General features: G+C 41.3%; 2 protein-coding genes across 6 annotated transcripts in view; one reads left to right on the top strand and one right to left on the bottom strand.

Moving 5' to 3' along the window:
- LOC139758733 (uncharacterized) overlaps positions 1-12,068 on the bottom strand; it is a 72,546-nt gene extending 60,478 nt beyond the window's left edge. Inside the window, exons 1-2 of one of the 5 annotated variants that reach the window (XM_071680497.1) lie at positions 11,919-12,068; positions 5,365-5,544 (exon numbers count right to left, since the gene is read on the bottom strand). In XM_071680497.1, coding sequence (XP_071536598.1) covers positions 5,365-5,544 — 180 coding nt within the window. In that variant the 5' untranslated portion in view covers positions 11,919-12,068. Of the gene's footprint in view, positions 1-5,364; positions 5,545-10,745; positions 10,892-11,034; positions 11,162-11,866 lie in introns of those variants that run through there. The other 4 variants (XM_071680479.1, XM_071680460.1, XM_071680489.1 and 1 more) reach the window with 4 other exon arrangements.
- LOC139752421 (uncharacterized) lies at positions 11,687-12,424 on the top strand. Its single transcript, XM_071668311.1, has one exon. The coding sequence runs from the start codon at positions 11,687-11,689 to the stop codon at positions 12,422-12,424; it is 738 nt and encodes a 245-aa protein (XP_071524412.1).
- Positions 12,425-14,356: the final 1,932 nt, after the last annotated feature.

The following is a 14,356-nucleotide window of genomic DNA, read 5'->3' as shown; positions in this document are numbered from 1 at the left end:
GATATCTGGGAGTGGATCTGGCAGCGGATGGAACCATGGAAGCGGAAGTGGATCATAGGGTGGGGGAGGGGGCGAAAATCTGGGGGCCTTGAAGAATGTGTGGAAGTCGAGAACATTATCTCGGAAAGCAAAAATGGGTATGTTTGAAGGAATAGTGGTTCCAACAATGTTGTATGGTTGCGAGGCGTGGGCTATGGATAGAGTTGTGCGCAGGAGGATGGATGTGCTGGAAATGAGATGTTTGAGGACAATGTGTGGTGTGAGGTGGTTTGATCGAGTGAGTAACGTAAGGGTAAGAGAGATGTGTGGAAATAAAAAGAGCGTGGTTGAGAGAGCAGAAGAGGGTGTTTTGAAGTGGTTTGGGCACATGGAGAGAATGAGTGAGGAAAGATTGACCAAGAGGATATATGTGTCGGAGGTGGAGGGAACGAGGAGAAGAGGGAGACCAAATTGGAGGTGGAAAGATGGAGTGAAAAAGATTTTGTGTGATCGGGGCCTGAACATGCAGGAGGGTGAAAGGAGGGCAAGGAATAGAGTGAATTGGAGCGATGTGGTATACCGGGGTTGACGTGCTGTCAGTGGATTGAATCAAGGCATGTGAAGCGTCTGGGGTAAACCATGGAAAGCTGTGTAGGTATGTATATTTGCGTGTGTGGACGTATGTATATACATGTGTATGGGGGGGGGTTGGGCCATTTCTTTCGTCTGTTTCCTTGCGCTACCTCGCAAACGCGGGAGAAGCGACAAAGTATAATAAAAAATAAAAAAAAATATTAACATCTTTACATTACCTTTAGCCCAGAAACCCCTTCTGCAGCATTCTACATCCTTACCTTATTCCTAGGAACCCTTTCTGTCATTACAAATCCTTACCTTAACTTTATGCCCCAGGAATCCCTTCTTTGGCATTCGACATCCTTACCTTACCTTTATACTGCAGGAACCCCTTCTATGGCATTATACACCTTTACCTTTATCCCCAAGAACCCCTTACATGGTGTTATACATCCTTATCTTACCTTCATGCCCCAGGAACCCCTTCTGTGAGGCTCCTGCAGCATCCACTTGACAGGCCCAAAGCTCAAGAAGTTAGATAATGTATGTCTGACTTTGTTAGATGAGTGCAGCATAAATGATGGGTGGGTGTTCCATGACCTCAGTGTAGAAATCACATCTTTGGGAAACAGAAGTCGTGAAATGTTGAACTGATGAATGTAATGTTGGAGAAATGGATTGTGACTGTGGCTCATACAAAATAGTATAACATGTCTGTCGTAGGAATGTGGTTTTCTTATGTGAGTATATCTGCCGGAATGGACATTGAGAATGAGATGGGGGTATGAGAGGACTGTTTAGCATTTGTTGGGTAATCACAGTCTAAATATGTTTGGTCAGTATTGTGTTTGCTGGGGTAGGAGGGATCTGAGAGCATAGGCTGCTAAAGTGTGAGGTGGGGATGAGCATTTTACTGATGCTTAGAGGCTGCTAGATAGTTAAACATTGGTTTAGGTTGGAAGGGCCATGGTCTGTTTCAATGAGATGGGTGACGAGCATGCCAAGGTGGGACTGATTTGGAAGTAATGTTCTTTTTTTATGTAAGTGTTGGATGTATGTGTTTGCTTTGCAACAAGTGACTATTCCGAGAGCTGTTAAGTGGTTTTTAGTTTTGTTACTTGTATTACAAACCAATTATGCATCCTGTATTACAATACCATTTTAAAAATCATCTAACCATACGACCTCCTAGCAATTAACTTTATGATATTACATACTACAGAAAAAGAATGCCCCTGACATAAAAAATTTGATTTAAGAGACATATATCTTCTTATAACTCTCATAGAAAACTATTCATCCTTTATGGCTATTATAAGTTACAAGTGCACTTAAGCTACAAAAAAATGCTTATTATCTGGGTTAGCATACATGAAGCAGTTTCAGACTGAATCATTAAAATAACATTATTTCAATTTCATATCTCATTTCTTCTAAAAGAAGTTTCAAAGACAAGTTGGCATGTTTAATCCAGAGCATTACAAAATGAAATTAAACAGAAGTCACCTTCCCTAATCTCCCTGTATCAAAGCAGAGAATATGATACCTACCATACTCTGCTCTCTTATTTATTCATTTACTATACTTTGTCGCTGTTTCCCACGTTAGTGAGGTAGCACAAGGAAACAGACGAAAGAATGGCCCAACCCACCCACATACACATGTATAAACATACATACACATCCACATACGCACACATACACACCTATACATTTCAACGTATACATATATATACATACACGGACTTATACATACACACACATGTACATAATTCATACTTGCTGCTTTTACTCATTCCCATCGCCACCCTGCAACACATGAAATGACAAACCCCTCCCCGCACACGTGCGCAAGGTAGCGCTAGGAAAGGACAATGAAGGCCACATTCATTCACACTCAGCCTCTAGCTGTCATGTATAATGTACTGAAACCACAGCTCCCTTTCCACATCCAGGCCCCACAGAACTTTCCATAGTTTACTCCAGACGCTTCACATGCTTCACAGCACGTCAACCCTGGTATACCACATCATTCCAATCCACTCTATTCCTTGCACGCCTTTCACCCTCCTGCATGTTCAGGCCTCGATCGCTCAAAATCTTTTTCATTCCATCCTTCCACCTTCAATTTGGTCTCCCACTTCTCCTCATTCCCTCCACCTCTGACACATATATCCTCTTTGTCAATCTTTCCTCACTCATTCTCTCCATGTGACCAAACCATTCCAAAACACCCTCTTCTGCTCTCTCAACCACACTCTTTTTATTACCACATCTCTCTTACCCTTTCATTACCTAATCAAACCACCTCACACCACATATTGTCCTCAAACATCTCATTTCCAACACATCCACCCTCCTCCGCACAACCCTATCTATAGCCCAGGCCTCGCAAGCACATAACATTGTTGGGACCACTATTCCTTCAAACATACCCATTTTTGCTTTCCGAGATAATGTTCTCACCTTCCACACATTTTTCAACGCCCTCAGAACTTTCGCCCCCTCCCCACCCTGTGACTCACTTCCGCTTCCATGGTTCCATCTGCTGCCAAATCCACTCCCAGATATCTAAAACACTTCACTGCCTCCAGTTTTTCTCCATTCAAACTTACCTCCCAATTCACTTGTCCCTCAACCCTAACGTACCTAACAACCTTGCTCTTATTCACATTTACTCTCAGCTTTCTTCTTTCACACACTTTACCAAACTCAGTCACTAGCTTCTGCAGTTTCTCACCCGAATCAGCCACCAGCGCTGTATCACCAGCGAACAACAACTAACTCACTTCGCAAGCCCTCTCATCCACAACAGACTGCATACTTGCTCCTCTCTCCAAAACTCTTGCATTCACCTCCCTAACAACCCCATCCATAAACAAATTAAAAAACCATGGAGACATCACGCACCCCTGCCGCAAACCGACATTCAGTGAGAACCAATCACTTTCCTCTCTTCCTACTCGTACACATGCCTTACATCCTCAATAAAAAAATTTCACTCCTTCTAGCAACTTGCCTCCTGCACCATATACTCTTAATACCTTCCACAGAGCATCTCTATCAACTCTATCATATGCCTTCTCCAGATCCATAAATGCTACATACAAATCCATTTGTTTTTCTAAGTATTTCTCATATACATTCTTCAAAGCAAACAACTGATCCGCACATCCTCTACCACTTCTGAAACCACACTGCTCTTCCCCAATCTAATGCTCTGTACATGCCTTCACCCTCTCAATCAATACCCTCCCATATAATTTCCCAGGAATACTCAATAAACTTTTTTTTTTTTTTTTTTTTTTTTTATACTTTGTTGCTGTCTCCCGCGTTTGCGAGGTAGCGCAAGGAAACAGACGAAAGAAATGGCCCAACCCCCCCCATACACATGTACATACACACGTCCACACACGCAAATATACATACCTACACAGCTTTCCATGGTTTACCCCGGACGCTTCACATGCCTTGATTCAATCCACTGACGCTTCACATGCCCTCTGTAATTTGAACACTCACCTTTATCCCCTTTGCCTTTGTACAATGGCACTATACATGCATTCTGCCAATCCTCAGGCACTTCACCATGAGCCATACATACACTGAATATCCTCACCAAACAGTCAACAACACAGTCACCCCCTTTTTTTAATAAGTTCCACTGCAATACCATCCAAAGCCACTGCCTTGCCAGCTTTCATCTTCTGCAAAGCTTTCACAACCTCTTCTCTGTTTACCAAATCATTCTCCCTGACCCTCTAACTTCACACACCACCTCGACCAAAACACTCTATATCTGCTACTCTATCATCAAACACATTCAACAAACCTTCAAAATACTCATTCCATCTCCTTCTCACATCACCACTACTTGTTACCTCCCCATTAGTCCCCTTCACCGATGTTCCCACTTGTTCTCTTGTCTTATGCACTTTATTTAACTCCTTCCAAAACATCTTTTTATTCTCCCCAAAATTTAATGATACTCTCTTTCCCCAACTCTCATTTGCCCTCTTATATCTCACATTATCCCTATTTGCCTTACATTCCTCACTGTTTTCTAGAAGATTCAATTTCAAATATCTATCCATTTCCAGGAAGATAAAGAAATGTGAACAAAAAGATTTAAAAGCAGAACAAGCTTATCTGGTAATCAATGCCCAACCTCAACAAAATATGATCATGTCAATAAAGAAATTTTTTTTTTACAGAAATTAATATTATACTATGGGTGGTAACATAAATGGGAAGAAAACACTTAATGCACAAGAGGATACATGATGCCTGGCATTTCATTAAATAGAAAATGGAAATCTTTGTCAGAGAGAAGTAAAAAACAAGGATAAACAAAACATGGAAAATAGTTAACCTCAATGCATATAGCTCATTAACTGAGAACTCAAATCTTGACATTAAATGATTTAACAATGATACAAGGGATATCAATACTGATAAGTATAATAAAAATTGAGCTTAACATATTTCAAGGCATTCTGAGCCAAGAGAATAAAAAGTAAACAGGGAGGACAGGCAATACATGTACATAAACTAAAAAGCAACATATGAGCAAAGATGAACCATAAGAAATGTGAGATTGCAGTACATATCAAAACAATAAAAACAGAATAAATGATTACTTATAAACCAACTAAAATACAATTACAGGCATTAAGGGTTATATCATAGTATACCAACAGTTATATGGACTGGAGAATTCTTATGTCCATTTTGTCAAGTGGAAAAAAAGACGGTAGACTATAGATGTAGACCAAGTACTTTAAGGACTATGGGAAAGAAGAGATCTTACTTTGAATGTACCCACAGCAGGTCTGTCTGTGGTAGCTGCTGCCTGTGGAGGTTTGGGCACCAGACGGTGGAGTGTGATGGCAGTCGGTATCTTCACTCTGTGTTCAAGGTGTCTTGGGGATAGCTGTTTCCAAAACCATTGCTCGTCCTGTGTGGTGCCAGAGTTTAATTGCTCCATCATCTGTTGATGACAAAACAGCATGGATGTCTGTAAACTTAACTCTGACTGAGTAACTCCTACCATAAATCACCTCTGCCCATCTACATCAACTCTACCAAATGTATGAAAACTGACACTAGTTTTGTCCAAATTCATCCAGAAATAGCAATGCTAAAGTGCCACTATACCAAATGTACAAAAACTAATACTAGTTCTGTTCAAATTCATCCAAATATAGCTGTGCGTGGCTTAGAATACTATTTTACCAAGTGTAAGAAATGAACTGATATCAGTTTTGTTGAAATCCATGTATGTACAGCAATGCATGAATAAAGTACTACTTTAATCTCTCACATTTTCGAAAGAAAATCTCACTTGCACTTCACAGACCAATAACAACTTTACACAAAACTAATGCTACTAATATTGCACCACCAGTCTAAATCACTTCTCCAACATGTAAGGAGTCCATTGATATGTTTCATCTCTACAACAGGGAGATGGTAATGACTTCACTATCTTATTGGCATTTTCTGTAATTAACATACAGAAGAGATGTTATATGTCTAATATCTATTTATCTATTTATCATACTTTGTCACTGTCTCCCGCGTTAGCAAGGTAGTGCAAGGAAACAAACGAAAGAATGGCCCAACCCACCCACTTACAAATGTATATACATACACATCCACACACGCACATATACATACCTATACATTTCAACGTATACATATATATATACAAAGACATATACATATATACACATGTACATAATTCATACTTGCTGTCCTTATTCATTCCCATCGCCACCCCACCACACATGAAATGACAACCCCCTCCCCCGCACACATGCGAGGTAGCGCTTGGAAAAGACATCCAGGCCCTACAAAACTTTCCATAGTTTACCCCAGATGCTTCACATGCCCTGGTTCAATCCAATGACAGCACACTGACCCCAGTATACCACATCGTTCCAATTCACTCTATTCCTTGCAAGCCTTTCACCCTCCTGCATGTTCAAGCCCCGATCACTCAAAATCTTTTTCACTCCATCCTTCCAACTCCAATTTGGTCTCCCACTTCTCCTCGTTCCCTCCACCTCTGACACAGATATCCTTTTTATCAATCTTTCCTCACTAATTCTCTCCATGTGACCAAACCATTTCAAAACACCCTCTTCTGCTCTCTTAACCACACTCGTTTATCAACACACATCTCTCTTACCCTGTCATTACTTACTTGATCAAACCACCCCACACCACATATTGTCCCCAAACATCTCATTTCCAACACATCCACCCTCCTCCGCACAACCCTCTCTATAGCCCATGCCTCGCTACCATATAACATTGTTGGAACCACTATTCCTTTAAACATACCCATTTTTGCTTTCCGAGATAATGTTCTCGACTTCCACACATTTTTCAATGCACCCAAAACTTTTGTCCCCTCCCCCACCCTGTGACTCACTTCTGCCTCCATGGTTCAATCCGCTGCCAAATCCACTCCCAGATATCTAAAACACTTCACTGCCTCTAGTTTTTCTCCATTCAAACTTACCTCCCAGTTGACCAGTCCCTCAACCCTACTGTACCTAATAACCTGGCTCTTATTCACATTCACTCTCAGCTTTCTTCTTTCACACACTTTACCAAACTCAGTCACCAGCTTCTGCAGTTTCTCACCCGAATCAGTCACCAGCACTGTATCATCAGTGAACAACAACTGACTCACTTCACAAGCTCTCTCATCCACAACAGACTGCATACTTGCCCCTCTTCAAAACTCTTGCATTTACCCCCCCTCCCCTAACATCCGCATCCATAAACAAATTAAACAACCACGGTGACATCACGCACCCCTGCCGCAAAGCGACATTCACTGAGAACCAATCACTTTCCTCTTTTCCTACTAGTACACATGCCCCACATCCTCAACAAAAACTTTTCACTGCTTCTAGCAACTTGCCTCCCACACCATATGCTCTTAATACCTTCCACAGAGCAACTCTATCAACTCTCTCATATGCCTTCTCTAGATCCATAAGTGCTACATACAAATCCATTTGTTTTTCTAAGTATTTCTCACATACATTCTTCAAAGCAAACACCTGATCCACACATCCTCTACCACTTCTGAAACCACACTACTCTTTCCCAATCTGATAGTCTGTACATGCCTTCACCCTTTCAACCAATACCCTCCCATATAATTTCCCAGGAATACTCAACAAACTTATGCCTCTGTCATCTGCACTCTCACCTTTATCCCCTTTGCCTTTGTATACAATGGCACTATGCATGCATTCCGCCAATCCTCAGGCACTTCACCATGAGCCATACATACAATGAATATCCTCACCAACCAGTCAATAACACAGTCACCCCCTCTTTTAATAAATTCCACTGCAATACCATATTAGTTAGGGGAAAGAAAATACCATAGTGACATTAAAGTTTCTGTGTGAAATTAGAAAGTTCCAGCAGGAGTATCATAGATAGACAAAGGAGCTCAAACAGCAACAGACCACTCGGTTCATTCCAGGATGTTTGTGATAATGGAATAGACATGAATATCATTGTAGTTATGTACACATAAGAGATGAAAAGCTTTACATACTTTTCATGCAGCTAAGAGGCAGAAATAACATCAGTCTTAGATTTGAAGTGTAATATTTATCAAGTCTATTCTTAAACTAGTTTTAACAACTCTGATTGGCAAATCATTCCATACGATAACAATCCTGTTGAAGTAAAGTATTTTGCCTCATATTAGGTAATATTTGCCCACAAGTTTGAAACCATTACTAACAGTGAAATCAGACGAATCAACCTAACCTACTGCAGGTTCATCAAGTTACCCTGAATTGAAACTCATTCTGTATACTGAGTGGTTGTGGTCTGAAACACTTGCGTAATGTTAAAAGAATACAGTGAGAGTTGTGGAGGATTATACAAAACATTGCAGCATATTCTTTAATATAAAATAAGGTGGTTTTACTAAGGGTTATAAAATAGCTAGGAAATCACAGGATCAATAAATATCAGTCAGAGCATCAGATTGGGGAAGAGCAGTGTGGTTTCAGAAGTGGTAGATGATGTGTGGATCAGGTGTTTGCTCTGAAGAATGTATGTGAGAAATACTTAGAAAAGCAAATGGATTTGTATGTAGCATTTATGGATCTGGAGAAGGCATATGATAGAGTTGATAGAGATGCTCTGTGGAAGGTATTATGAGTATATGGTGTGGGAGGCAAGTTGTTAGAAGCAGTGAAAAGTTTTTATCGAGGATGTAAGGCATGTGTATGTGTAGGAAGAGAGGAAAGTGACTGGTTCTCAGTGAATGTTGGTTTGCGGCAGGGGTGTGTGATGTCTCCATGGTTATCTAATTTGTTTATGGTTGGGGTTGTTAGAGAGGTAATTGCAAGAGTTTTGGAAAGAGGGGCAAGTATGCAATCTGTTGTGGATGAGAGAGCTTGGGAAGTGAGTCAGTTGTTCGCTGTTGATACAGCGCTGGTGGCTGATTCGGGTGAGAAACTGTAGAAGCTGGTGACTGAGTCTGGTAAAGCGTGTGAAAGAAGAAAGTTGAGAGTAAATGTGAATAAGAGCAAGGTTATTAGGTACAGTAGGGTTGAGAGACAAGTCAACTGGGAGGTAAGTTTGAATGGAGAAAAACTGGAGGAAGTGAAGCATTTTAGATATCTGAGAGTGGATTTGGCAGCAGATGGAACCATGGAAGTGGAAGTGAATCATAGGGTGGGGCAGGGGGCAAAAGTTCTGGAAACGTTGAAAAATGTGTGGAAGTCGAGAACATTATCTCGGAAAGCAAAAATGGGTATGTTTGAAGGAATAGTGGTTCCAACAATGTTATATGGTAGCGAGGCATGGGCTGTGGATAGAGTTGTGCGGAGGAGGGTGGATGTGCTAGACAATATGTGGTGTAAGGTGGTTTGATCGAGTAAGTAATAATAGGGTAAGAGGGATGTGTGGTAATAAAAAGAGCGTGGTTGAGAGAGCAGAAGAGGGTGTTTTGAAATGGTTTGGTCACATGGAGAGAATGAGTGAGGAAAGATTGACCAAGAGGATATATGTATCAGAGGTGGAGGGAACGAGAAGTGGGAGACCAAATTGGAGGTGGAAAGATGGGAGTGAAAAAGATTTTGAGTGATCGGGGCCTGAACATGCAGGAGGGTGAAAGGCATGCAAGGAATAGAGTGAATTGGAATGATGTGGTATACCAGGGTCGACGTGCTGTCAATGGATTGAAATAGGGCGTGTGAAGCATCTGGGGTAAACCGTGGAAAGTTGTGTGAGGCCTGGATGTGGAAAGGGAGCTGTGGTTTTGGTGCATTATTACATGACAGCTAGAGACTGAGTGTGAACGAATGTGGCCTTCGTTGTCTTTTCCTAGCACTACCTCGCGCACATGAGGGGGGAGGGGGTTGTCATTTCATGTGTGGCGGGGTGGCGATGGAATGAATAAAGGTAGACAGTATGTGTTATGTACATGTGTATATACGCATATGTCTGTGTGTGTACATATATGTATACATTGAGATGTATAGATATGTATATTTGCGTATGTGGACGTGTAGGTATGTAAATGTGTATGTGGGTGGGTTGGGTCATTCTTTTGTCTGTTTCCTTGTGCTACCTCGCTACTGCGGGAGACAGCGACAAAGCAAAATAAAAAAAATAAATAAATATAGTTTCTGAAAATCATAGGGTTAATAAATATTAGTCAACAGTTTCTGAAATACTTAAGAGAAAAATCAAACCAAACCACTAACAACCCCATCTAAACTCGCAACCATTTAAGATATATCTTTAGGTTCAAAATCTTAAAACTGTACATATCAACTATACCAGTAACAGCAAACCGTAACCAAGGAATATGCAACTGCTGCCTAATGTCAACAAACAGACAACAGACTAAGCACCCAATCATGCCACCACCTACCCTCCATACAAGTAGCCATTCCATGTAATTCTCAGCAGCAAACAAATTGAATACTGGTATATTCATGAAATATAATAGATTCTGCTAATCTGTTTCATGCATTTCACCAACTTTTACAAAGGCCAGCTCCATATTTTCTATAACATACATAACCCTCACTACTATTACATTTTTTTTTTCTTGTCTTGTATATAACATTCACAAGTCACATATGTAGACACCCAGTCCTGACCAAGCCAGAGCAGTAACGTCATGTCACTCACCTGGACACCCTGTTCTGTCCTAGATAGAGCATTCACGTCACGTTACCCATCTAAACACCTTGTCTTATCCTCCCCACAGTAACGTCATCCATCCGGACACCCTGTCCTCTCCCAGATATAACATTCACGTCATATCACCCACCTGGACACTCAGTCCTGCACTATATACAACATTCACGTCATGTCACCCATCTAGACAACCAGTCTTAGATATTATATTCACGTCAGGTCACCCATATGGACATCCCGTCCTGGACTAGACATATCAACTACATCACATATTACCCACCGAGAGGACACTATAATCCCATTCTCGAGTCACTTAAGAAATATTAGAAGCCGCGGAATGTTGATTTCACACACGTCAAATTCTTGGCACATCTGACGTCACTGATGAACTTTCAAGGGAGTCTGAGTAGAAAATCGTATGAAGAAAAATAATACAAAAATATTATATAGCTAAAAACTTTCAATCAAATGCCTGTAATTTCATTGATTAGATGACATTCTATCTTCAGTTTCTTTAACCACATATTACAGACTCCAGACTACAAAATGAATTGACCAAATTAATTAACATTCTTGCGATGGTAGAAATCCAAGGCAGAATAATCTCTGATTCATTATTTCTAATACTTGACACCCTGAGATTATAATGTAATACATATATATATATATATATATATATATATATATATATATATATATATATATATATATATATATATATATATATATTGTGTGTGTGCGCCCTATTCTATATTTTTTGAATCTGAGGTACCCAGTTACAGGAAGCTTCACTATATTTCTGCACTTCTGGGATATGAAAGTTTACTTCGTCAATCAAAACACGAAGGAAAGCACCAACTCGGTATCTCTAGCGTTACAATATCAAAGTTTACCAGGTCAGCCCAAACCCCACAGAAGACACTACTCTCAAAATGACTGTAATTCAGAGAAGAGACGTGGAAATTCTCGTCTCCCAAGCACAGGTGGTCTTGGGTGCTGGGGCGAACGGGAAGGCCTTCCTTGTTCCGTGGCAGGAGGAAAGAGCCGTGCTGAAGGTCTCTCACAAAGCTGAGGATAACAAACTCATGCAAGAGGCCCAACACATGGCTCACCTGGAAGGAGCCGGAGGTGTCCCTAGGCTTTATGCCACCTGCGAAAACCCACCGTCCATCGTGATGAGCTACGCGGGCCGATCGACTCTCGAGGATGTCTTGAGGGGCAACAATCCGCAAGGTCGCTTCGATCTCCTGCAGTTGGCACTGTTGGTTGGACGCAGACTGCAGGAGATGCACGACAAAGGGATAATCCACAATGATCTGAAGAACGATAATGTGATCGTGAGCGGCGATCCTCACGCGCCCCAAGTGAGCATCATCGATCTAGGGTTTGCCTGTGTCGAACACCAGAACCTGGACCTCAACTCCTCTCCTGGTAAATGCCTATGGATTGCGCCAGAGGTGAGGTCTGGCCAACCCAGCACCACGGCGTCTGACGTGTACTCCTATGCCTTCCTCCTGAGTCAGATTATCAAACAAGTTTACCGGAGTCGCCGCTCACGCTTGGCCACTATTGTCAAACAGGCTAAAAAGGAGGATCCCTCAGCTCGACCCACATTGGACCTTATTATGAAAGACTTGCAATATGCCATCGACAGGAGTTTGGCAGCATGAAGGAATGTCCAGAATGTCCAGGCCGATAAACCTTTGCCTACGACATAGCCAATCCTACCAGTCCCTGTTGAAGCTAAAAGCCATCAAACATACACACCTCACATAGCTGCCAAACCTGTCAGTCATCACCAGAACAGAGTTTTTGTGGATCGTGTACCTCAAGCCCGCTTGGCTATCCAGCCCCTGGGAGTCCAGCCAGTGCTTCCTTCCAGCTGCTATTAACGTGCCTGTGAACTACGGCACAGCATGAAGCGCTAGTGAACGGGATATGCGAAGTGGTAGCTGTGCATCACCTTGATGGAGATGACTTGCAGACACTAGCAGAGGCTTAGTTTAAGGTCACACATCCCACACCATCGTTGTTCAACGACGCAATCCCTGATTACTGATGCATTTCTTTTGTATATACATATATATATATATATATACAAGAGACGGATGCGTAATTTTCTTTAGCATCTTAGTAAGAAAAAATATTAGTTTCCAGATTACCCTATCTTCAGTATTTTTATTCTATATTTTCTCATTATTTCTTTTATAACGGAATGAATAATTTTCTTTAATAAGGACATTATTAATCAAAAAGGAAAAAAATTGCCTCTAATTTTTTTTTCCAAAAGAAGGAACAGAGAAGGGGGCCAGGTGAGGATATTCCCTCAAAAGCCCAGTCCTCTGTTCCAAACGCTACCTCGCGAACGTGGGGAATGGCGAATAGTATAATATATATATATATATATATATATATATATATATATATATATATATATATATATATATATCATACTATTTGCCATTTCCTGCGTGAGCGAGGTAGCGTTAAGAATAGAGGACTGGGCCTTTGATGGAATATCCTCACCTGGCCCCCATCTTTGCTCCTTCTTTTGGAAAATAAAAAAAAAAAGACAACAAAGACCACATTCGTTCACGCTCAGTCTCTAGCTGTCATGTATAATGCACCGAAACCACAGCTCATTTTCCACATCCAGGCCCCACAAAACTTTCTATGGTTTACCCCAGACGCTTCACATGCCCTGGTTCAATCTATTGACAGCACGTCGCCCCCGGTATACAATATCGTTCCAATTTACTCTATTCCTTGCACGCCTTTCACCCTCCTGCATATTCAGGACCCGAGCGTTCAAAATCTTTTTCACTCCATCCTTCCACCTCCAATTTGGTCTCCCACTTATCCTCGTTCCCTCCACCTCTGACACATATATCATCTTTGTCAATCTTTCCTCACTCATTCTCTCCATGTGACCAAACCATTTCAATACACCCTCTTCTGCGAACAACAACTGACTCACTTCCAAAGACCTCTCATCAACAACAGACTACATATTTGCCCCTTTCTCCAAAACTCTTGCACTTACCCCCTAAACACCCCATCCATAAACAAATTAAACAACCATGAAGATATCACACACCCCTGCCGCAAACCGACATTCACTGAGAACCAATCACTTTCCTCTCTTCCTACACGTACACATGCCCCACATCCTCGATAAAAACTTTTCACTGCTTCTAGCAACTTGCCTCCCACACCATATACTCTTAATACCTTCCACAGAGCATCTCTATCAACTCTATCATATGCTTTCTCCAGATCCATAAATGCTACATACAAATCCATCTGTTTTTCTAAGTATTTCTCACATACATTCTTTAAAGCAAACACCTGATCCACACATCCTCTACCACTTCTGAAACTACACTGCTCTTCCCCAATCTGATGCTCTGTACATGCCTTCACCCTCTCAATCAATACCCTCCCATATAATTTCCCAGAAATACTCAACAAACGTATACCTCTGTAATTTGAGCACTCACATTTATCCCTTTTGCCCTTGTACAATGGCACTATGCAAGCATTTTGCCAATCCTCAGGCACCTCACCATGAGCCATACATACAATGAATAATCTTACCAACC

Source organism: Panulirus ornatus, chromosome 2 (genome assembly GCF_036320965.1).
Source record: "Panulirus ornatus isolate Po-2019 chromosome 2, ASM3632096v1, whole genome shotgun sequence".
NCBI classification, from domain to species: domain Eukaryota; kingdom Metazoa; phylum Arthropoda; class Malacostraca; order Decapoda; family Palinuridae; genus Panulirus; species Panulirus ornatus.
Note: the sequence above shows the minus strand (reverse complement) of the source record. Positions and strands in the feature narration are given on the sequence as shown.

Excerpts from the sequence above, each read along its gene's own strand:
- LOC139752421 (XM_071668311.1), top strand. The coding sequence starts at position 11,687 with ATGACTGTAATTCAGAGAAGAGACGTGGAAATTCTCGTCTCCCAAGCA.